We start from the raw sequence: 24,278 nt of genomic DNA, 5'->3' as shown, positions 1-24,278 counted from the left end.
GTGGTTTCATCAGCAAATGTAAACAAAACTATTGTTTAGTTTTCGGTCAACCTTTTATGTGATTAATATGAAAAAATGTGCATCAAAATTACTTTTTTTTTTATTATTTTTATGTTTACAGTGATTTTTTAAACGTTTTCTCTGATCTTTTTCCGAAATAAATGTGTTTAAATGTCTGTTAGGTTTTTTGTTGTTTAAAGCCAAATTTGTTAACAAAACATATTTGTTTATGATGAAAAGTGAGCAAAATCCATCTTTTATTCATTATATCTATCATTAGACCTACACCATGCATCAAAACATCAAATATCGGTTAAATTGAGTATAAAAATAACAGTTTGTCTATAGTGAACCCGGGTCCACCATCGGATTATGGACCCGGGTCTACTATAGGAAAAGGGGGTCCATAACAGGCAAAAAAAACTTTTTTTTCAAATGGCTATTTTTCTGCTCAAAAACAAATAAACTGATGAAACAAGTAGTTTAAATTGTTCAAAAGACTTCAGTTTTCATTGTTTTGTACAAAGACAAGCTACTACAAACGAGTATATCTCGAGCCACAAAATATATGCGCCAGCATTCTCGCGCCAGTATTCGAAGCTCAACTTGACAACTTGTCGACTTGGCGACGAAGCGTCGAAAATCAATGCAGTATGATTTTTTAGCGGTTTTTCCGATTAAAATTCATGCTGAATCGTCATATTGACGAACATGAAAATGATGTCCAGCCATAAAGTAAAACCTATACCTTTCTTTAGTAAGAAAGTCAAAAAGTAAATCGTTCTAAAAATTGGTCGAGATTGCCGATAGATGTCAAATTCGTTTCAGATGCTCACTCATGGTCTGTACTATGAATGTAAGAAGAAATTTTGTATAAAATTAGAAACGAAAAATGTTGGCGAAGGTCACCAGGCGGGGTTTTACCTTTTTTTAGTGATTTTTTTTCTTATGGTAGGTTAGTCAAATGGCTCTAACTCCAGAACCGAATTATGAATCTCGATGAAAATTTTGAAGGTTGTAGAGCTCGAAAAATGCAATTTTTGAGACAGATAAAAAATATGAAAATTAAAAAAATTGGCCATATTTTCATTTGAAAACTGTGTAATTCGTTGGAAAATCTTATCACATCCAGAAAACGGATGGATGTTTCGAAATTTGAACAGCAACTCGCCCAGGTTCAGCACACTAGCTTTCATCTGCATTCAGAAGAATCAATATCGGATTCAGGGGAGCTGAGAACGACGCGACACAAAATTTGGCAAAATTTAACCACACACGAACATCACTCGATCTCTACGGAATTTATTTTCTCAAAATTCGAGGATTGGAGATAGACGAGTTCTGTCAAGATGAAGCGATAGAGCGTCAAAAATCGATGCAGTGTGATTTTTTAGCGATTTTTCCGATTGAAATTTATGCTGAATTGTCATATTTACGAACATGAAAATTATGTCCAGCCATAAAGTAAAACCTATACATTTCTTTAGTAAGAAAGGCAAAAAAAGAATGGGCTCTTGTTGAAATATACTATCCACAGTAGAAGGTCGAGGCAGAACTCTATCAAATTTAAATGAGAGAAGAAAGTGCGAACAAAGAATTATTGTGTAATCGATCTTTAGTAACGGTTGAAGTTTTATTCCACATCCAGTACAACCATAAGCAGTTCCGGGGACAGAAAGTACAGCCTTCTACATCCCAACCTTCTTCTTGCTCTTGCCCCTCCCCCTTGCAGTACGAGAACATCCTGGCGATCCACGACGAAACCGGGTACAACCTGCTGCAGAAGAGTGTCGGCCTGAACCACATCGAGCTGGCCCGGTGGCTGCTGCAGCGCCACCGGCCGGACGTCAACCGGAGTTCCTGCTCGCTGCCGCTGCACATTGCCTGCCTCAAGGGGTGAGTGATGAAGATATTCTAGTGGGGATTTGATTGGATTGTATTGATTGTTCTTTTTTTTGTAGATATGAGGAATGTGTGGAGCTGCTGCTCAAACATGGTGCCAGAATCGATACCGAAGCGAGGATGTGCTTCCCCGGTGCTCACTCCCACAACTGCGAGGAGAGTGGAAAGTATAAAAGTGAGTTCGGTTGTTTCCATCAACATCTTAGAAATAGGACTAACATTCCCTCCCTTTCCAGATCAAGGCGACGACGTGGGCGTCTGCGAGCGGTCCAACACGAAGCTGCAGAACGCGGTCTGCTACGCCATCGACGGCGACCAGATCAACGTCCTCAACATCCTGGCCCAGAAGATGGAGGAACCGTGGATGCCGTTCCGGGTGCGGAAACCGCTGCTGCACATCGCGTGCGAGCGGGGCGCCTGGAAGTGCGTCCAGCACCTGGTGCAAACGCGCTCGGACGAGATCAACCTCATCAAGGACGAGTATTACCCCATCCACCAGGCCGTCCTGCACGACGGACGCTTCCTGGAGCTGCTCATCCAGCACGGTGCCATTACGACAGTGCGGACGTGCACCCAGCAGATGACGCTGCTGCATGTTGGTAAGTTGTTCCGTCCTTCCGATTAAAGATCATCACTTGAACAACGACCCACCTTCTCCTTAGTTATCCTGGGGGCGCGCAAAACCGCCGAGGACACGCTCAACACCATCCGGATACTGCTCGAGCGGGGCTGCAAGGAGCTGATCAACACGCCGGACTCGATCGGCAACACGCCGCTGCATGCGATCATCATGCGGTACGCGCTGGAAGAGGCTAGGTTTGTATCGCATGATCTTCTTTGAAGAAATTTCAATTTAATTGAATGACTCTCTCTCTCCATGACAGGTACGGCTACGACAAGTGGAACAAGTGGGACGTGCTGCATCTGGTGCGCTTCCTGCTGCAGAACGGTGCTAAAAGCTCGATCAACCAGGCCGGGAACAGTGCGCTGGCGAGCGTCTTTCGCCACATCCGCGACTGGGAGGTGTGCTACGAGCTGCTGAACATGCTCATCAAGGAAGGAGGTAGGCGGTTTTGTTTTGTTGTTTTTTTTGTGTGTGGAAAATCTAGAAATTTGAGTTATTTCAGGTGATCCTAACATTGTGGGAAGGGACGGGTCCGTTCCGATCATGGTCTGTCTAGTGCCACTGATCAACAAGGATCCGCTGCATCATTTCACGCACTCGATGAAGGTAAGTTAAATTCAAAACAATCGAGAGTAAAGCCTGAAGGGAGACAGCGGTTTTTAAAGCATTTAAAAGCTTTAAATTTGGCAATCGATGTACTAACTTTGTTGTTCAGAGTTTATCCTATCAAAGGTTTCAAAATATTGGGTCAAACGGTTCAAACTTTAAATTTGTTGTTGCCTTTTCTCTTCGCAAAAATAAAAACTTCTGATGTAGAAAACTGGAAAAGTAAACAAACATCATAATCTGGGAAAATTGAAATTCAAACTAATGAAATTTAATAGATTTTATTGATTTTTTTCATAGACAATCTGAACTGACATTTTGGCTGTATCACGAAGATGACATGCGCAAATATTTCGATTTTCTGAAAAAAAAACTTTAAAAATAATATTAAACTTATTTATTTAAGTTGACCAGTAAATTTTTCATTTGAGGAATTTTTTAAATATCTCTTTTTTTATTTCAAAAAAAAAATCATAGCCTTGAATTATAGAGTTCTAAACTGGGTGCTGAATAGACAGAATGCGTAACGTGATTTCCGAATGATCCTCACTTCAACAGCTACACCACAGCTGTAAACATAAACAAGGTATGAAACTATGTTCAAGCTCAAGCGTGACTTAATTTTTATTGCTGAAGTGATCTGTTTTTAAACATTTTGGGCATATTGAAATTATACTTTCTGCCAGTCTCGAGATAATCAAGTGCAATTATTTTGATCAACATCCAACCACCTGTACAGACATTTGCTCATAATTTGATTCTGAGTCGATATGTATACATGAAGGTGGGTCTAGGAGGTCAAATCAAGAAGTTCGTTTTTCGAGTAATTTTATAGCCTTTCCCCATTGAGGTGAGGAAGGCATAACGCTCCCTAAGCATTTTGACAGTTTGAAATTTTTTGCTAATTGTCAAGCTTCAGGAAACTTATTCACAAAACTCGAAGTGTAAAACAATAGCTGGCCTCCCCGGTTACCTCTCAACACTTCGGGGTTTACTAAATAGTCACTCGTTGTCTTGGAATTTTCAAAAAAGTTGCAGCTGTCGAAATGCATTTGCGCCCCTTTCCAAACGTTGCTTCAGATTTAGAGCATATTTTTTGAAGTTTGCGAGATTATTTTTAACAGTGTAGCAATGTTCTCTAAAGAGCAGTTCTGTACGAAATCGGTCTATTTTTTCTTAATTTTAATTTTTGTATTTTTTAAATCCGGCTGAAACTTTTTTGATGCCTTTGGTATGCACAAAAGAGCCATTTTGCATCATTAGCTGGTCCATATAATTTTCCATACAAATTTGGCAGCTGTCCATACAAAAATGATTTATTAAAATTAAAAAAATCGGTATCTTTTGAAGGAATTTTTTGATCGCTTTGTGTCTTCCGCAAAGTTGTAGGTATGGATAATGACTACACTGAAAAAAATGATACACGGTAAATTTTTTTAGTTATTTTTAATTTAACTTTTTGTCACTAAAACTTGATTTGCAAAAAAAAATATATTTTTATTATTTTTTTCAATTTTAGTTATGTTTAAGGGGGCATCAAATGCCAACTTTTCAGAAATTTCCAGAATGGATAAAAAATCTTCGATTGAGTTATGATTTTTTGAATCAAAAATGATTTTTTCAAAAAATCGAAATAGCGGTCGCAAAAATTTTTCAACTTCATTTTTCGATGTAAAATCAAATTTGCAATCAAAAAGTACTTGAGTGAAATTTAGATAAAGTGCACCATTTTCAAGTTATAGCCATTTTAAGGTAACTTTTTTGAAAATAGTCTCAGTTATTCTTTTTTTTTAATTAGTGCCCATGTTTGGCCACCTTTGAAAAAAATATTTTTGAAAGCTGAGAAAATTCTCTATATTTTGCTTTTTTGAACTTTGTTGATACGACCCTTAGTTGCTGAGATATTGCCATGCAGAGGTTTAAAAACAGGATGATTGATGTTTTCTAAGTCTCACCCACTATTTTCTATTGTTCTCAGCAACTTATGGTCCGATTTTCAATCTTTAAATATAAAACATTCGTGAAATTTTGCGATCTTTTCGAAAAAAATATTTTCCATTTTTTAAAATAAAGAATAACATTTCAAAAGGACCTAATATTGAATGATTGACCCTTTTGAGATAAAAGTCTTGACTTAATTTTTTTAAAATATTGTTTTCGAATCGGAAAATTTCACAAATGTTTCATATTTTAACATTGAAAATCGGACGATTAGTTGCTGGGATATCGACGATAGAAAATGGTGGGTTGTTTGGGTGAGACTTAGAAAACAACAATTTTTCTATTTTTAAACCTTTGCATGGCAATATCTCAGCAACTAACGGTCGTATCAACAAAGTTCAAAAAAGTAAAATATAGAGAATTTTCTCATCTCTTCAAAAATATTTTTTTCAAAGGTGGGCATACAGTATCTCGATTTTTTGAAAAAAAAGTTGGCATGTCTTCTAAAACATATCAGAAAATGAAAAAATAGTGTTTTTTACAAATTAAGTTTTAGTAACAAAAAAATCACCAAAATTGTTTTTACCGTGTATCATATTTTTTTGCATAGTCATTATCCACACCTACAACTTTGCCGAAGACATCATCATTTTTGTATGGACAGCTGTCAAATTTGTATGGAAAATTAAATAAACGAACTAAAATGTGACAATGTGGGAAAGGAAATTAATATGTGATTGTAGACGGTATTGTTTTGATTCACAGAATGAAGAGTCCACACTTTACACACTTTACAGCACTTAACTAATAACCATCACGAGTTATTTCTTTCTTTACGAAATGAAAAAAATACTGTTATACATCACATTATGTTTAATTGTCTGCTTTACCAACTTTGTAGAACTTTGTTACACTGTTAAAATATCCCTTCAAAGTAACAGAAAACATTACATTTTAAAATTTACATTTTTGTTCTATATTAAGAAATACCCTTCTGAGTTATTGAGTTATTATTTTTTTAAAAAAAAAACCTGATCACCTCAATTCTAAAACTCCTTCTTCAGTTTTGAGTTTTCGAACGTAAAAATACAAAAGACATCAATGGACACATATAAAATACATTAAAAAATAGAACGCTCTTTAAGTCGACCTGGTCTTATATACGAATAGTAATCTAAACTTCGGATATTCAAGTGGATTTAAAAGAAGGCTTTTTATGGCATGAAGTTTCTGTGTACAAAAATTTCTTGGAAAGATGTCCTATTGCGCCTTGCAGCAATTTCTAGAGTTTTGTGTCAATCGTGCTAGGCCTAAATTTTTTCATCACACTGCTTTGCAGGACTGAGAACTGTCAACTTTGCGCACTTTGCACCTCAGTAGAGTGCTGCGGGAAAATTTTCATCACAGTTGGCAAACCGAATTTCCATCACACCATCAAAACAAAACATGTGTACTACATCGACTTCTGACCACAATCTAGTCATCAAGCTGTGGTGGCCGAGGCAGATAAGTCATTGAGGTGGTCTGTTAAAGGTTCCTGGATCGATTCTTGTGGTTGCCACTGTTTTTTTGGCGGATTAAGGGCATAATTATATCGACCATCTCGAGCTATGTTCAATGAGTCAGTAAACGGTACCATCATTATCTCGACCCGAGGCCATGAATTGACTGAAAACCTGGCTAAAAACCAATGTAGACGAAAGAAGCCTTTTTTGTTATTTTTCGGTAAAAACAGTAGTACATTCTCTTAACTACCGTATTTATGGTAGAACCGGGAAGAACATTTTTTTCGAAAGACTTTATTAGGCAAGATTACATGTCCTATATAGCATTGGTAAAAAGTTTGAACAAACTCCAGGGTAGCCAATGATAACAAATCGCCCTCTCCGACGGCGAAACTCCGGACATCTGTCTATCTCAGATTGATCCGCATGGGTAGCTTGAATCCCGGGCAGTTGCTTCTGCTCCGCCGTCTGTCACCTTCCCATCCCCTTCCCCAGGAACATAGAGGACGATAATCACTGGCCTTCATCGCCATGAAGGGACCACTCTTAGCAGCGCCGGATCAGCCGGATGTTGTACCGATCCAACAAGTAGTGAAGACGTTCGCTGGTTGTCCACCATCCGCCCAGCAAAAAGACAAAGATTCACCGTAAGTCAAGATCCCGGCGCAACACCGCTGCATCCCGGTACCGAAGACCACGATTCCTCAGTCGAAACAATACGTTGTCCCTCCACTTAGCCGGTCCAAACACTTTTTCGAGCTTTTTGAACTTCCAAAAATAAACAAATAAATAAACAGTCTGCCATAGCAACGGATATCGTCGTCATCACTGTGAAGAAAAATCACTGTGATGAAAAAATACTGTGATGAAAATAATTGCGCAAGACTCTAGTAAAGTGCAAAATGCGCAATATTTTATCTAGCTTGTTTTGAACCTTCGTACGAGCTCATTTCTGAGCTACAGTAGTTGTTCGGTAACTGGGCGTTGTTTAACTGGGCTGCTTTTTAACTGGGCGCTCGATAACTGGGCCGTAGCCCAGTTAAAAAGCAGACAAACGCCAAAAAGCCAAAACAAACCGAAATCACCGAGGGGTTAATGGATGCAAAAATCATGGTCAACAAATAAAAAAACTTTTTTCAAACTTTTATGTAATTTCAAGTAACAATCAAAGAATAATGAAAAGTAATCATTGTCAACAAATTTGAGTAACTTTTATTTTTATATTTCATCAAATATATATTCATCGGTAGTCCCCTCGTTATTTTTCGTTCAGCCCAGTTAGCGAACAGCATTCGATGACTGGGCTACGTTCTCAGCCCAGTTACCGAACAACTACTGTATTCGCTATTTTTGCTTTACATTGCCATGTAATTACATAACATGTTGGGTAATCCTGTTATAACAGCAACGGTCTATCTTTAGACCACAATGTCACCCACTTTTTTGTATGGCTTCTAAGTCACACCATGCTGCATAAACGTAGTAGAATAAGTCGTCAACCTATCCAAACTTACATTGGATTGTTTTTATTTATTTCCTCAACGCCTCTTCCCGCACCCGTCAGGTGTGCTACCTGAACTGCATCCGGATACTGCTGCAAAACGGTGCCAACCCGAACTGCTCGTACCGGGCGAACCTGACGCCGCTGCACGTGCTCATCTTTACCGTGTCGGAGAACTTTACGCTGAACTGTGATACCCAGAAGCGAGCCAACTTTGACTTTATCAAAAACATCCTGATCCTGCTGCTGCAGTACGGGCTGGACTGCAACATTACGTCGCAGCACATCCTGCAGTCGGTGATCGACATGATCGTCAACGTGCGCACGTGTCCGGATATTCTGTGCGTGTACGAGCTGCTGCTGGTGCTGATCCAGTACGGGACGGATCCGAACATTACGTTGAGCAACAAGCTGATGACGAACGGCAGCAGCAGTTCGTCGATCAACTACGTGAACGATTTCATCAACTTGGGTGGGATGAGGGCGGTCGCGGGGGGCAGCGACATCGGGGCCGGTCCCAGTGGAAGTCAGGTGGCAGGACCATCGTCCGCGGCGAACGGTGCCGGATCGGCGGGAGTCGCCAATGGCAGCGACAACCTGCGCAGTTCGTTCCGCAACAACGCACGCAACTACCTGCTGTTTTACTACATCATGCTGATCACCCGGAAGGAGTTCATCCTGCTGGACCGGGAGCAGACCTATCAACGTATTATCCACCTATTTTACTACTCGATGCGGCACGACACGCTTTTCAACTGCCTCAAGTCGCTGCACAACCTGTTTATCGCGCAGGTCCCGAACAAATCCATCGACAACCTGAGGCACCTAATCATCACGCTGTACAAGAAACCCCGCAGTCTGAAGCAGCTGTGCCGGGTGTGTATATACAACAGCCTGAACAAGAAGCTGGCCCCGAGCATAAACCGGCTCAACCTGCCACTTCCGCTGAAGGAGTACGTACTGAATTTTGAAGGGTAGAGAACACCCCACCAACCCCTTCCCAGCTGGCTGTTTTACCCTATCTCACTCTCTATGAACATAAATGTCCACGTTTTTTCAGTGTTAGATATCGTGTAAATAAAGTTTAACAAATCGACGAATCTTTAAGCGAATGCGCCGTTATTCAAATGAACAATCACTACCGATGCTAAAACAGGATAAAACAACAAACAAAAAGTGTAAATCTCTTATAAATATAACTGATTACAGGTCAAGACAAACAGTTGTCGTTGTAGGGTAGTTGATGCAAATATTTTGTCCAACCTCTTCTTCACACACAACACGCACGCGTCTTTGCAAAGTCAAAAAACTTTTGGTCACACACAGAGGTCACAGCAAAGGTGTGTGCGTGACCCAGTTTGGCCGTCGTCCCGTCTTTTGAACTATTACAATAGAATACAAACCAGTTAGAAATATTAGCTCGGATTGGTGCAGTTTACTGTTTTGGTTAATGATGACTTCCTTACTTTTTACCAATGGGGCACGCATTATTTTATGCAAAAACCCTTATTTGTACTTCAATGTTTGATGCTTTCAGTTTGTATTTGAATTTATTTGGGTTTTTTAAAATAGTTTTTTTTTGCAATTTCGAGCAATTATTTAATTGTCAAAACTGTCAAAATTGTCAAAATTGGCAAAATTGTCAAAATTGGCAAAATTGGCAAAATTGTCAAAATTGACAAAATTGTCAAAAATTGGATCATTTAAAAACATGTATGGAGCGTAACACGGCCTCCGACCCCCCTCTCCCCCTACTGCTTTACGTAATAAAAGAACGCTCCCTAAAAAGTGACAAACGTTTGATAGTGTGTATGAACTCCGAGTAAAAAGGGTGTCAAAAAGTTAAAAATACAGTCCAGACTCGATTATTCGAAGGCTTTGTCAAAATTTCAATTCGGATAACCAAAACTTCGGATAATCTAATCACAAAAAAAAAATCGTTTTCTTATTTTTGTTTGACGACCTTAACTGCCGTTCTACGCATAATTGTCCCATGTCATTTTTGGTCGATTCTGACTTTTTGTCATTTTTAGGTTTAGTTTGACGTTTACTTTTCGAAAAACACATAAAATCTAGTACTTTGTTAGGAAACTCATAAAAAACAACACCAAGTCTGTTTGTCCCATCGTGGTACTTCTACGCAGAATTGTCCCACCAAGTATTTTCTTTCGCGGAATCATTAGTTTTACAAAGCATTGTGTCTTGTTTACCTTTTGTAAAGCAAAAGAATAACAAATAAGAGTGATAAACTGCTAACTGGGGCAATTAGGGACATATAGGGTGAATAGGGACCTACGGGACAATTATGCGTAGAAACACAAAAAACGGTCGAAAAATTTCAATCGCGTTTTTCTCAGTTGCACTTTTTTGAACATGGGACAATTATGCGTAGAACGGCAGTTAAGTATGACCAATAAACTACTCTAAGGTGATTTGGTATTTTTTTAAATCCAAGATGGCAGCCAAAATGGTTTTGAAAAAATATTGAAAAAATACATTTTAATTAAATTTGATTGAAATGGGATAGCAGAACTCGAATTTGATGTTATAAATAAGATAATAAAAAAAACACGAAAAAAATGTTTTGTTCATGATTCGATTATCCGAAGTCCCACACAAACCTTCGGATAATCGAACTTTGGATAATTGAAACTTCGGATAATCGAGTCTGAACTGTATTCCAAACATTTTTGTATTTTGTTAGGCTGGTTCCAATTTTTTAAAAAGTTTTTGTCACTCTTCAACACTTGCATCAAAAAGTACCATTTTTCAATTTTGTTTTGTTTTGAACGTTGAATTTACTAAACACATGAATGTTTGACATTAAATTCCATTCAAAAAGCGTTTTTCGGGACTGCAAAAAATGTTGTAAGCAACTCGTTGCGGAACTTGATTTTTTTCGTTGGATAAATGTACGACTCGTGCTGAACTATTAAAACAATTTTTCCATGCACATGTTGAAACTATGGCTTGTTATTTCAATATTTATATTAATCGGCGACGCTGACACGACTTTTTCATCTTCATTCACTGAATCGCAAAACCGTGACATAAACAAACCCGGCGCAGTCGTGAGTGCCCTAGCTCATTGAACAGCTGCAATGCGTGGCAGTAGTCGACCAACGCTCATTCGACGTTGCACGCACACACATAAAGAAACAAGTTTTTACACAAAAAGTTGGTATTTGAGCGTGGAAATGTAATTTTGAATATAAGTTATGGTTGTTTTAAGTGTTTTGCACAGTCTACAACCATTCAATTGTTTACAAATACAGTAGTTGTTCGGTAACTGGGCTGAGAACGTAGCCCAGTCACCGAATGCTGTTCGTTAACTGGGCTGAACAAAAAATAACGAGGGGACCACCGATGCATAATATATTCCAGATGAAATATAAAAATAAAAGTTACTCAAATTTATTAACAATGCTTACTTTTCATTTTTCTTTAATTGTAACTTGAAATTAAACAAAAGTTTGAAAAAAGTTTTTCTATTTATTGAATATGATTTTTGCATCCATTAACCCCTCGGTCATTTTGGTTTGTTTTGGTTTTTTGACGTTTGTCTGCTTTTTAACTGGGCTACGGCCCAGTTATCGAGCGCCCAGTTAAAAAGCAGCCCAGTTAAACAACGCCCAGTTACCGAACAACTACTGTAGTCAAAAAAGTGTTTGAAGAGGAGTTTACGAGTCTGTCATATGACACAAATTGAGTGAGTGTAGCTCATTTTTTCACGCCTCTCATTCTCCAGCAGCCGACCGGCACGAGTCAGATGGCAGTGGTTGAACAGACACAGTAGGCTTACACATCAAATTCTGATGTTCGTTTTCAGTTAATATTTACTGAAAACTGCACTACTGAAATTTTCAGTTAGTTTTTCGCTGAACTTCAGTAAAAATTTGTATGGAGCTGTCAAAGTTTGCTGAAATTTCAGCAAGTTTTCATTTACTGAAATTTTCAGTAGTGCAGATTTCAGTAAATTTAACTGAATTCAGTAATGAGAAATTGGTGTGTACAGTCACATGCTAGCAGTGAACTGACATTTTGGTTTGCTTCGTGTGTACGCTGGGTTGGAAACTTTTTGCAGGCTTGGGTGCTGATAATATCGCGTAAAAAATACGTCTACACACACATACTTTAGCTCAGAATTTGGTTTGTTGAGTCCATAAGTGTATGTGAAGGGATAAGCGCTTATTTTAGAATGTAATTTTTGAGTGATTTCTTAGTCAAGAAGGCAAACTTCTACATTTTCATCCCTCAAGAACAAAATTTCAGCGCATGTTTCTTGCATATTCTGACAAAATGGTTATTATTTAATGCCGCTAGAACAGTGTGATAATTTCTGCAGCCACTGCGTGTTTTCTAGAACAACCATTTCAGGGAGAAATAGTCATCGCAACTTTCAAAAGTGTCTTAAAGGAAATTTTCTCAGCTTTCCAATGCTTCTAAGAGCAAAATGTTTCATTGTGAAATTTCTGAGATATCTTTATTTTAAGTGTTTTGGTTTAAATTCCAATTAAATTCCTTCATGATTTATTGGAAACATTGTAATGACAGTTCAGGAAACTTGTCAAGTTATGTGTTTTATGTGTCATTTACTCATCAAAATGTGGAAAATAAGACAAGAAACAAGTTTGTAAAAGGTTGCAAATCGCAAAACATTTTGGAAATTATATTTTAACTGAGTTTTTGAATATGCGGAATTTTCCAGTAACTTAAATCATAAAACCGTATATAAATAAAAAAATACTAAAATTAATAGATTATTATATCATTTTTGTGTACATATATCACGTGTCTGCTTTGATTTAGCTGATACAACCAAAATTTTTGCAGGTGTTAGATTGGTAAAGGTGTTATTGTTATTGGATTTCTATGAATAAATATGATATTTCCTTAACCAAAAATGAACCAGCTACAAATAACTGTTGTATATTTTCATGAGTATGAAGCAAAACTATTTTTTTTAATATTGTACTGTAGCAATAAAATTGGTGTGTTTCAACTGAGAATGTTTCAAACACCTTCAAAAACATTTTTTTTGATTTAAACAAAAATAAAATATAAATTTAACAAAAAAATCAAACAGAAGCCTACATTACAAGCTATTTGAACAAAACTCAAGGTACTTGTAAATCGTTTTAAAAAAAGATAAGACTTCTATAATATTGCTGATTTCTTAATCATTTTATACAAAGAAACTAAAAAAAACCTTTCATACTCATGAAAAGTATTTCTCCTGAAGCTTTCCACAGTAATTTGTAGTTCAATTTCGAGTAAATAACATGTTTTGGTATTGGTATTCATGCAACTGGTTAATGTTAAGATAAGAAAATATCATATTTATTCAAAAATATCTAGAAATACCCTTAACAATCTCCAACCTGCAAAAATTTCGGTTATATCAGCTAAATTCAAGGTAAATCAATGCAGACAGCTGATATTTGTACACCAAAATGTGTAATAATCTATTTATTCTTGTGAACATATATTTTAATACGATTAGTTTAACACGGTTTTCCACATATTCATTAACTCGGTTAAAACTTAATTTTTAAAATGTTTCACGACTTGCATTCTTTTACAAAGTTGTTTCTTGTCTTATTTTGCACATTTTGATGGGCAAATGACACACAAAAACACATCATTTGACAAATTTTACGAACTGTTATTGAAAAGTTTCCTATAAATCTTGAAGGAATTTAAACCAAAACACTTAAAATAAAGATATCTCAGAAATTTCTCGATGAAACATTTCGCTCTTAGAAGCATTGTAAAGCTGAATAAATTTCCTATAAGACAAATTTGAAAGTAGCAATGACTATTTTTTCTCCTTGGTTGTCCAGAAAACACGCCGTGCAGCACTTCTTTCGAATTGGTGTACCATTTTTGCCTTCCTCACGTTACTGAGGAAAGGCTATAAAATCACTCGAAAAATGAACTTCTCAATTAGACCTTCTAGACCCACCTTCATGTATACCTATCGACTCAGAATCAAATTCTGAACAAATGTCTGTGTGTGTGGTGGGATGTTGATCAAAAAATTGTCACTCGATTATCTCGACATTGGCTGAACCGATTTTGTCCGTTTTGGCGTCATTCGATCCGTCTTGGGGTCCCATAAGTCGCTATTAAAAATTATGTAGTTTAGTTAAGTACTTCAAAAGTAATGCTAAAAAAACGATTTTAACAAAAGTCCGGAAGATTGTAAAAAGGTTGGTTTTTGTAAGAAAACCCGTCATGCATTTTCAGAAAGGAATTTAAAAGACCTTTCCAACGCGTCCAAAACATTGAAGATCTGACAACCCTATCAAAAGTTATAAGCACTTAAGTGTTATTTACGCACTTTTTCGAGGCCGGATCTCAGATATGTTGATGAAAACGTTGTCCGGATCTGTCATGCGACCTATCGTAGGATGGGTATTAGGGTGGGTACGGAATTTGAAAAGTTCTCAGATCAAGTTCTGGTGTGGTTCCCCTTGAAGGGCATACCCATAGGGACTCTCACGCCAAATTTCAGCTCATTTGGTTGAAAACTGGCTTGTCTCAAGCGAGTTCAAGTTTACATGGGATTTACTATGGGAAATTTTGAATTTTCGTTCATTCGCTCCTACAGGCCTGGGAAAAACACGTAGAAACTTCTAGGATGGCCAGAAATGAGCGGAATCGTCTGGAGAACAACTTTCCCTAAGAGACCAGGTCCATTCGTTCAACCCCCATCGAGCTCCACGGCAATACATCCGGGGTTTTCGGAACCAACGGTTTTCCCCAGAAAGCAACAAATTTTCCTTAGCATGCTATGAATGCTTGATGAACAACGCGACGCCACATGTCAAACAGCTACCACGTGGACTAGCATCGCCTATGAAAAATGACTTTTTATTACTTTTTGAACTATAGAATTATCATTTATGGTGATCCTGTTACTATTTAGCTGTATTCTAAACCTCCAAATAAGAAAAAAACTGTTATGGTGCAAATTTTACAATCACGTGGTAGCTGTTTGACATGTGGCGTCGCGTTGTTCATCAAGCATTCATAGCATGCTAAGGAAAATTTGATGCTTTCTGGGGAAAACCGTTGGTTCCGAAAACCCCGGATGTATTGCCGTTGAGCTCGATGGGGGTTGAACGAATCGACCTGGTCTCTTAGGGAAAGTTGTTCTCCAGACGATTCCGCTCATTTCTGGCCATCCTAGAAGTTTCTACGTGTTTTTCCCAGGCCTGTAGGAGCGAATGAACGAAAATTCAAAATTTCCCATAGTAAATCCCATGTAAACTTGAACTCGCTTGAGACAAGCCAGTTTTCAACCAAATGAGCTGAAATTTGGCGTGAGAGTCCCTATGGGTATACCCTTCAAGGGGAACCACACCAGAACTTGATCTGAGAACTTTTCAAATTCCGTACCCACCCTAATGGGTATTCAAAAGACCTTCTAGCGCCTAGAAAACATTGAAGATCTGACCACCCTATCAAAAGTTATAAGCACTTAAGTGTTATTTACGCAATTTTTGCATTTTGGATGGCACCCTTTAAATGTGAGGAAGGCGCCAACCACCTAAGGGTGGATTAAGTAACGTTTTTATTTAAATTTAAAGTAACCGACCTTGGTGATCGAATACATATAATTGTAGACTTTACTTGAAATGTGATATTTTAGCTAAATCAAACAGAGCATTTCTTTCAATAATTCGTACATTTATTTAAAATACGTACAGGTCATATTCGCTAAACCACAATTCGGCAGTGTGGCGCGTCAGGTTGTCTTTCGCGCTTACCAGCGATTGTCTGAATAGTTTCGTTTCTCTGCCTTTTATTCAGCGGTGTCTAGTTTACGGTATACAATCATAAATATTAGGTTAAATAAGTTAAAAACGACATTTTAGCTGCCAATCGATTTTCGCCTTTCCGTGTATCGATTCACTCCAAACGTTTCGTCCTTTTCGCACAGCCTGAGGGAATTTTCCTGCTTTTAATACGATGCTTAGTGGAATTAGCTTGGTAGCGCGCGCTCTCTCTCTCTTCCTGCGCTACCAATTGTCGAAATATGTAATACTTATTTGGCAAATAAGGTTGTTTCGTTGGTTTACCAGCTTATGGCCTACACTCGTCCTACGGGTTTAGGAACTGTCGTCTCATTTCACGCGCTTTCGCTCGCTCGCTCTCACTCACACTCGATCCGATTTTTGGTTTTCAACCGTTCGTCGTCCATGAAAAAATGCTCGATGGGTGCTAAAATGTGCGGCTAATATACGAGTACCTAAACTAATACATCATCCGATACGGTTGACTAGGTTACGGGTAGTTCTGTTTCCCTCTGCGGCAGCAGCAGCAGCAGCAGCATCAAGAAACAAAAGTCTATTAATCTATCTCCTATTACGAGTTGAGGGGGGGACCTGCTATCGTTCTCACTTTCTTCTGTACAAAAGTGCGAAGCAGGTGTGTAAATGTTAGGATACAATAGGCGTCACTTTTTGTTTGTTTAGACACAAGCGGACATCTGATCTTGCCGCTGCTGCTGCAGGGAACGCACCGAAATGCGCGATCGGATCGAGCGATTGAGCATGCTGGAACGAAGTTCGCCACGCGTCGATGCCCGCAGCGAGGCGCCGACCGAGGTCTTGGAGGTAGCGCGCGTAAAACGCTCCACCGGAAGGTCGTCCACGCGGTCGTCGTCGTCGTCGTTGATTTTCCTAGAACGAAACGAACGCGGAAGTGATTAGTTACGGGGAACTGCCGGGTGGGGTTAGTTCTGCTTACTTGGCCAAGCACGGGAAGTCCCAGATCTTTTGCCCACGTCCAAACTCTTCACCGTCGACCAGCGTTTGTGGCAGATCGTGTCCAAGGGTTTCGGGCAGCATCAGGGACAGCAGGCCACCGATAATGCCCAGGATTCCCAGAACAATCAGGGGCAACGATGGTGACACGTGCGACAGATAGACGACGAACGGCGCCACGATGCTGGCCACGTAACCCATAATGTGGATGAAGGCCACGCCCTGGGCACGGACCACCGTCGGGAGCAACTCGGCCGCGTACTGAAGCCCGATGTTGTAGGAAATGTTCACGCTGAAACGACCCAGAATGGCGAGAGTAGCGGAGAACGCTCCAACGGGCACGGTCGTAGCGAGCAAGCTGAACACTCCACTGGCCACCATCGTTCCGCAGGCCAACCAACGACGTCCCCAGCGGTCCAGCGTCAGCGTCAGGAACGTATCGGCCGGCAGTTCAGTCGCAGCGGCCACGGTGAACGTGAAGAACAGATCCAGTCCCAGCGAGCCAACGTTACGCACGTGGCCATCAAACACCAACGAAATGGCCATCCAGATCAGGATCAACAGGATCGTGATGTTACGCAGACGGGGCGTCTTGAACAGATCCAGCACCGAGTAGTTGTTGTTGGCGGCTTCCTCCTCCTGCAGCCGGACGCAGCTGTCGCTAAAGTCCTGGTACACCTTGGGGTCGATCGTCTTCTTGTTGATCTTTTCGAACTTCTTCAGAATTTTAATGGCTTTGTCCACCTTGCCTTGCGAGACCAACCATCTGTAAGAAGCAGAACTCGTTAATCAGCACCCTTAACACAAATCAAACCTTAAATTAAACCAACCTAGCGGATTCCGGTACGAGCAGCGGCGTGAAGATGGCCAAAGCGAGCGGGGCCGACGTGACGATCGCAAACAGCTTCCAGTTGGCGAGGTAGTACGCGATCCAGGGCAGCGCGCACGAGGCGGTCGTGAAGAACAGCGCGATGGACATGTTGGCGACGAAGGTGCGCCATTTGGGGCCGACGTACTCGAGGACTGTGAATTTCAAGAAAAAAAATGAAGATTTAGAAAAGAGTTTTCTTCATGCTTTGACTAAGTTCTGTCTAGTAATAAAGTACCCCAAAAAAGACAATTTGAAATGTATAAGCGATCCGGAAACAGAAACTTCCAAAGTGGTTCTAGGTACACTTTTCAACATAATTTCAAAACTCCACATTTTTGAAGTTGATGTAATTAACCCTCTAACGACCATGGTTACTCCAGAGCACCACTAATTTTTGCGTTCAAAATTAAATTTCTCTGCAATCATACATTTTTTCAACTTGCTTCAACCTACATTTGTTTATATAGAATGTTAACTTATAATCATCAAAATTTCAACAAATTTGGACGATCCAGTTACAAGTAATGTAGAAAAACTTAAAAAATCTCGATTTTGCTCTGGGCGGGAAGGGGTTAAAGATCATTTTTTTTGCTGCTCCCACAGTTAACAATGGGTGCGCATAAGGGTGCCCAGAATATGGGACTTTTTTCAAAACCTCGCTCCACAAGCTGAATATCGTTCCTTGAACTATTTTAAGACTTAAGGCCAAATATGAGCAAAATCCGTCAACATTTACCCATTGATACTCGGAGGTGAAGTTTGTATGGAAAAAATCGAAAAAAATGCATGGAAAATCCAAGTTTCTTATGGGTTGGTCTGTACGGTGCGCTACTTCCATCCAAATGTTCCCAAAAGTGAAATCCCCCCGAACCAAAATTCTGGCTACACTCCTGCCTACATCTTTGTATAACATATCAAAGCTGTAAAACTAGATCTTGAAATTTAAATTAACGATTAAAAAAGTCATTTTGCATAAAAAACATGTTTTTCACCAGCTTTGGGCTCGAATACCAATGGTAATTTCTTTACCTCTGATAATATGTAATTTTACCCCTGATAATTTGTAATTTTACCACTTTTCTGGTGTAATATCACTTTTTCAGTCTAAATTAAGGTAAAATTACATCATAAAAGAGGTAATATTCAACCTTCCAAAATTACTCCTTCCACAATATTTTGCAGTGTGTGGAACTTTTCTCACAAAGTGATGTGCATGCTTTTGCATGCGATTTTACTGTCAGATTTTTTACTGTGTATGCGGATAAAACAATTTTTTATGGATCGAGAAAACTACCAATTAAATCGTCCTTCGTTTTAAATGGAACAGAATGTTTTGTTTTTACAAAATAAATTCAAGAAATCATGCAAAACAACCTAAAAATAGGCTATTCCGTTGATTTTTGCATCAGGAACGAGCAGGATAGACTTTTTTTACCCTTCGACAATGACCCATGTACATTGTTTTGCTTGAAATTTTCATTGAGGCTGTAACCAAAAAAAAATGAATTTGTCTTTCGAAAATTTCGCATAAAAAGTAGAGTACCCAAAAAAATGACCTTTTGCTTCGGAAGCGGAAAAATCGATTGCGGTGAAAAATATTGTTTCAACGCGTTCAAGTCCTTCAGATATCATCATAACTCATCAATAATTAATTGGTCGCTCATCTTATAATAATTTAAAAGTTTAAATAGTCTCAGGTCAACTCTACGTATATATAGGTTACGCTGAGTATAATATTTCACCTTTTAATTACAAATAGTTTTGATTCTATCTTTCCACAGCTGGCTGTCTAAGATGGAGAAGAGGTAAAATAACAAATTTCCAGAGGTAAAATTACACATTTTTTGACATAAAAGATGTACCCCTTCCCAGATGTAATTCCGGCACACCCGGGGGTGGATATCGTATAGAACCCACCCTTGGTAGCAGCCTGTGCTAACTAACATTCCCGTCCCATCCCCTCGAGAACTACAAACTGACATGGCGGGCGCCGTTGGTGGCCAACGACTGTTTCCTATAAGCAACGGCTCTAGTTTTGATGATCGAGATGTTTTATCTTTTCAGCGCATTCATGCATGCTGTTGATAAGGGAAGGGGTTAAAGCGTATGACCGGTTGTGTTGATAGGATATTACGGTCCTGTTCTGCAACGGAGAAGGACAACCATGCTCATGTTCATACAAAAACGACTTTTTTTTTAAGATCGCTGATAACTTAGCAGTATCAAATTTACACTTGATCTCTTCGATAAAGTTTTAGTCTTAAATGTGCACAAGAATTACACATTTGGGTATATTTGAATGGAAACGGTGCTATCTGCTGGTACAATCGTAGACAAATTAGTCATGAATTCGTCTTTTTCCATACAAACTTCTCCCTTGGATATCAATAAGAAATGTTGCTATGAAAAAATGTCCCATAACCTGGGTACCCTTAAAAAACAGAGATGATTTTTTATGGAAAAAAAACTTTAACTTGAGGATTTTGTGAGTGGTCCTTAAACACAAATAAAAAAAAGGAAACATGATCAAAAGATTATTTTTTCAGATGTGATTCACAGCGATCATGTTTTTAGCGTATATCGATTTAAAATAAAGAGTATAAAATTTAAATCATGTTATATTTGAAAAAAAAAAACAATTTTGTGTTTGTATGTAAAACTTTTAATATGTAAACCCAAAATATGACAAAAACCCGTTTTTTCGACACTTTGGCTCAATTCTGAGGACAGATTCAGATTCAGCGAGCAAAATTACATGGAAAAACAAATAATTGGACAATTTTCGAATTTCGTTAGGGTGGTCCCACACATTTTCCCTTGAAAATTAGACATTTTCAAAAGAAGATATCTCAAGTTAAAAAAATACCCCTGGGATTTTTCCAGCGTTTATATGCTAGATCTGCTCTTTCGAGATATGTTAAATTTGCATCTTTTTAACCTTAAAATGGTTGTAACACCTAAGTCAAAATGACATGACTAAACTTAAACCTGAATTGCTACGTTTAAAAAACTGGGTGTTGCTCCGTTTTTTTCTGAATTTGGTCGTAGAAGGCGCAGATTGCGAGATAAAATGTTGGTGTCTTGGACAAGAAAAACCTCTAGAATATTCCTTAAAAATTAGATCGCCCTAATCGTGAACCACCCTAATTTTCAACCAAACTAAAAATTGCCCCTTTCCATTTGCAACAACTCTTCTGAAGACACCATAGCCCAAAAACATCCCAATTTTCGGAAAATCAATTTTTCACTTAATTTTGCGTTCTGGACCACTGTGCAATGATAGTTTTTTTTAGTACACAGAAAATAAGAATCTTATCTGATATTTGATTTTAAATGAGAAATGGAAAAAAGAGCTTTGTGTCGTTTTTAATATTTTGACACAAGCTAGACAAGTAATGAACTTTACAAAAAATTGGTATCTACTATGTTGCTGACCCATGAGTTTTGAACGCCTTTGGCGGCATGTCTATGTTTTTTTTGCTCCCTCAACTAAATCCAACTAAATATCATGTTTGATACAAATGCCACCTGTCTGAATGTCGAGTTATAAAACATCGTCGAGTTATTTTTTTTTTGCTGCCGCATTAATTGTACCTTGCAGGACTCAGCCAGGCGCTCAACGCGCGCGCCCGAGAGGATAGTTGATTGTAAGTTTCTTGAACACTGATCGCTGCGTTGTGGAGGGGGTTAAAACAACATAATTTTAGAATGTACTTACAAACTAAACGTAAGTTATTGGTTGTTGTTCACGCTAAACGAACGAGACGTTTACCGATGCCATGAGCAAAGGGTCTGCCTTCATAGCTAACATGAAGGAAGGTGTACTTCCTGACCGGCCTGCCTGCAGTGCAGTTCCGACGCAGTTCAACACCACTTTTTTTTGCTGCTACACGTGAATGCCGCCTCAAGGAAGTACTCCGCTATGAAATTACGGTGGAAAATTTTCATTGATGACTTTAAGTGTAGAAATTGATCTAATAGAGCACACCGCCGATAATCGTTACAGTCAATCTGTCTGCGGTCATCAAAGTCACGTTTGATCTATTTTTTTGCAGGTTGAGTCGCTAATGAAATGTACATGACCACATTAGCGCCGATTGATTGATTAATGAAAGTTCGAATAAAATATTCATAGAGGAATGTTTTGATTGCATTGATCCCGTGAGCGAGCAGGACTTAATTATTTCCAGGTCTCAAACCGTGTAACAAGCGGTCAATTAGCTTCAGGGTTGCGTGTGGCAATTTGTTTTCGCGTAGGAAAATCGGACGTCGGATTTTCTGTACGACGCAGATCTCTCGCGCGAGAAGGTGTCCTTGGAGTACACCCGAGATGGTGGGCAAGTGTTATTTATAGGGGCAAGGATCTGCCGGCTGGCTGGCGTGCTGAATGTAAAATAATAGCGTTTATAGTTATGATTCGAGCTGTGGCGGGAAATGTAAACCACATTTCGTGCTTAATGATGTTTCCGTGTACGACTTAATTTGCCATTCCTCAACGGGTTAATCAGTGCAAAACATTCGCTGCGTGAGAGCAAAAGTCCTTGCTCACAGCTAGAAATACATTTGATCTTATAAAATACAAGATTCAGTTAAATTTGAAACTACCTTATATTTATTACAAAAAAAAAATAAACCCTATAAAATTGCAGTAGCACACCTGCCACCGTACATCAACTGCTGAATCTAATTACTGTAAATCTCAATTAATAATCGCAAAAATCAACATTGTCTCGCAAACCGCCTACCGGACTGAACCCAGATGTCACATCATTTATGATATCGTAACAAGTAGCAGGGTTGGCAGCAAAAACCGTGCACACATCCCACCTGTATAATTGAACGAGTAATTTTTCACAGAGTTGACGATTAAAATGGGCCCCCCTGTGGAGTGCACCAACCCATGTAGAGGTCCCCCGAGGGGACCTAACCTATAATCGTATACCCGGTGTCCCGGTGATTAATGTTCTAAACCTGCTCGCCAACTGCTGTGTGAGCTTTAAGCTCGCAAGCTTAGCTTAGCACAGTGGCGTGACTGCTGTAGTGTAGATACCTGTCCCATTGAGAGATTCGACAGAAACGTGCACGCATCCTGGTGGCGAGTAGAAGCACTACGCAACGATGTTCGGAATGACAGCGTGCTTGGAAATATTATTTTTTTTGCAGTTTTTGATTTTTATTTCCTTCAAATATTTTTTAACGTCGATGAAAGTTATTGTAAAGTGTGTCAATCGCATAAACGAATCGAATGATGTATAAATCATAGGGGCTAAGTTAATTTTTCATGTTTTTTCCTCAAATTTAACAAAAAGATCTTTTGAAAAATTGATTTAAATAAGATTTATTTGATTGATAATGCTCCTTATGTGTGTATTATTGATAGAACAAACTATAAGAGTCATATTACAGCATAATTACAATAATTTTCTTAAAAAATTGCTAGTTATTCGAATTTTTCCAAAAAATTCCAAAAAATCACCAAAATGCATTTTTGAGGTCAATATTTTGGTCAAACGAGAAGAAAAGTAAAGTTTAAACACTTTTACATAATATTTCATCATTACTCTTAACTTTTGCAACATTTAACTCAAGTTATCCAAAATATCGATCATCTTTTTAGAAAAATCGTTTAAATAAAATACCAGTCACAATTAATCACTACAAATCATTACGCATTATGATCGTTAGCGAAATTGCCACACTTTGCAATACCCCACTTTTCTGAAAATGCTTGATTTTTCATTTTAAACGCGATTTTTCCCAAAAAACTGCTCAAACTGTATGGGGGCTGTCATTCCGAACACCGCTGGAACAACAGCGAACCTAGCGGAAAAAACGTCATCGAATTCTTCAATTGTTAGTGTCAACGCGATTTAGCACTTCTGGGTATGGTAATTGGATCTATTAGCACCTTATCAAAAGGTTTTAGTGAGTCTTACTACCTTGCGTGACATTTATCGGTGCTAACTATGACTAACGAACTCGACATTATCGTAACTTCACACTAGTTCGATGCATGTTTCTGTCGTGTTCGCGACGTCCTAAAATTACTAAAAATTACTTGTTTTAAACAATAACACCTCAAATAGTCCATCAAAACGCTTTTAAATGACAAATTCCAACATGTAATCCGCGCAACCGATACGGCAGCAATAAGATATCTCCGTTGCCAGTAATTGAGATCCATCAAAAAGTCATTAAATGCGTTGTGCCATTTGCATAACAGGAACTATAAAGTCGCGTTCGGGTTGGAATCTTGGGGTGCGAGGCGATCTGATTGGAGCGACCCGTGAGGACCTGATTTTAAGAGCGCGATAAAGTGTCATATATCAACGCTTGACTAATAGGGCGATTGCGGAATGGTCTAGATTTCAACGAAAATTGTTAAATAAAAATCAACATCATATTTCTTTGATTGTGACTTTGAATTGAATAAATGTTTGAAAAAAGTTTATTTATTTATTTAACATGATTTTGGCATCCATTAATCCCTCGGTCATTTCGGTTTGTTTTGGTTTTTTTACGTTTGTCTGCTTTTTAACTGGGCTACGGCCCA

The 24,278-nt window shown here is 38.6% G+C and overlaps 2 protein-coding genes across 4 annotated transcripts in view; one reads left to right on the top strand and one right to left on the bottom strand.

The window, feature by feature from the left end:
• LOC6052507 (ankyrin-3) overlaps positions 1–9,498 on the top strand; it is a 31,487-nt gene extending 21,989 nt beyond the window's left edge. For all 3 annotated transcript variants that reach the window (XM_038259374.1, XM_038259375.1, XM_038259376.1), the window contains 7 exons: positions 1,733–1,896; positions 1,962–2,077; positions 2,139–2,501; positions 2,565–2,718; positions 2,787–2,965; positions 3,030–3,133; positions 8,144–9,498. In XM_038259374.1, the coding sequence (XP_038115302.1) occupies positions 1,733–1,896; positions 1,962–2,077; positions 2,139–2,501; positions 2,565–2,718; positions 2,787–2,965; positions 3,030–3,133; positions 8,144–9,058 (1,995 nt within the window). In that variant the 3' untranslated portion in view covers positions 9,059–9,498. The remainder of the gene's footprint in view (positions 1–1,732; positions 1,897–1,961; positions 2,078–2,138; positions 2,502–2,564; positions 2,719–2,786; positions 2,966–3,029; positions 3,134–8,143) is intronic.
• Positions 9,499–15,758: 6,260 nt separating this feature from the next.
• LOC6054772 (organic cation transporter protein) overlaps positions 15,759–24,278 on the bottom strand; it is a 62,396-nt gene continuing 53,876 nt past the window's right edge. The window contains exons 4-6 of the mRNA XM_038262984.1: positions 17,685–17,877; positions 16,838–17,620; positions 15,759–16,770 (exon numbers count right to left, since the gene is read on the bottom strand). Of these exons, the coding sequence (XP_038118912.1) occupies positions 16,560–16,770; positions 16,838–17,620; positions 17,685–17,877 (1,187 nt within the window). The 3' untranslated portion in view covers positions 15,759–16,559. The remainder of the gene's footprint in view (positions 16,771–16,837; positions 17,621–17,684; positions 17,878–24,278) is intronic.

This window comes from Culex quinquefasciatus, chromosome 3 (genome assembly GCF_015732765.1).
Source record: "Culex quinquefasciatus strain JHB chromosome 3, VPISU_Cqui_1.0_pri_paternal, whole genome shotgun sequence".
Taxonomy (NCBI): domain Eukaryota; kingdom Metazoa; phylum Arthropoda; class Insecta; order Diptera; family Culicidae; genus Culex; species Culex quinquefasciatus.
This window is presented reverse-complemented; position numbering and strand designations above follow the sequence as displayed.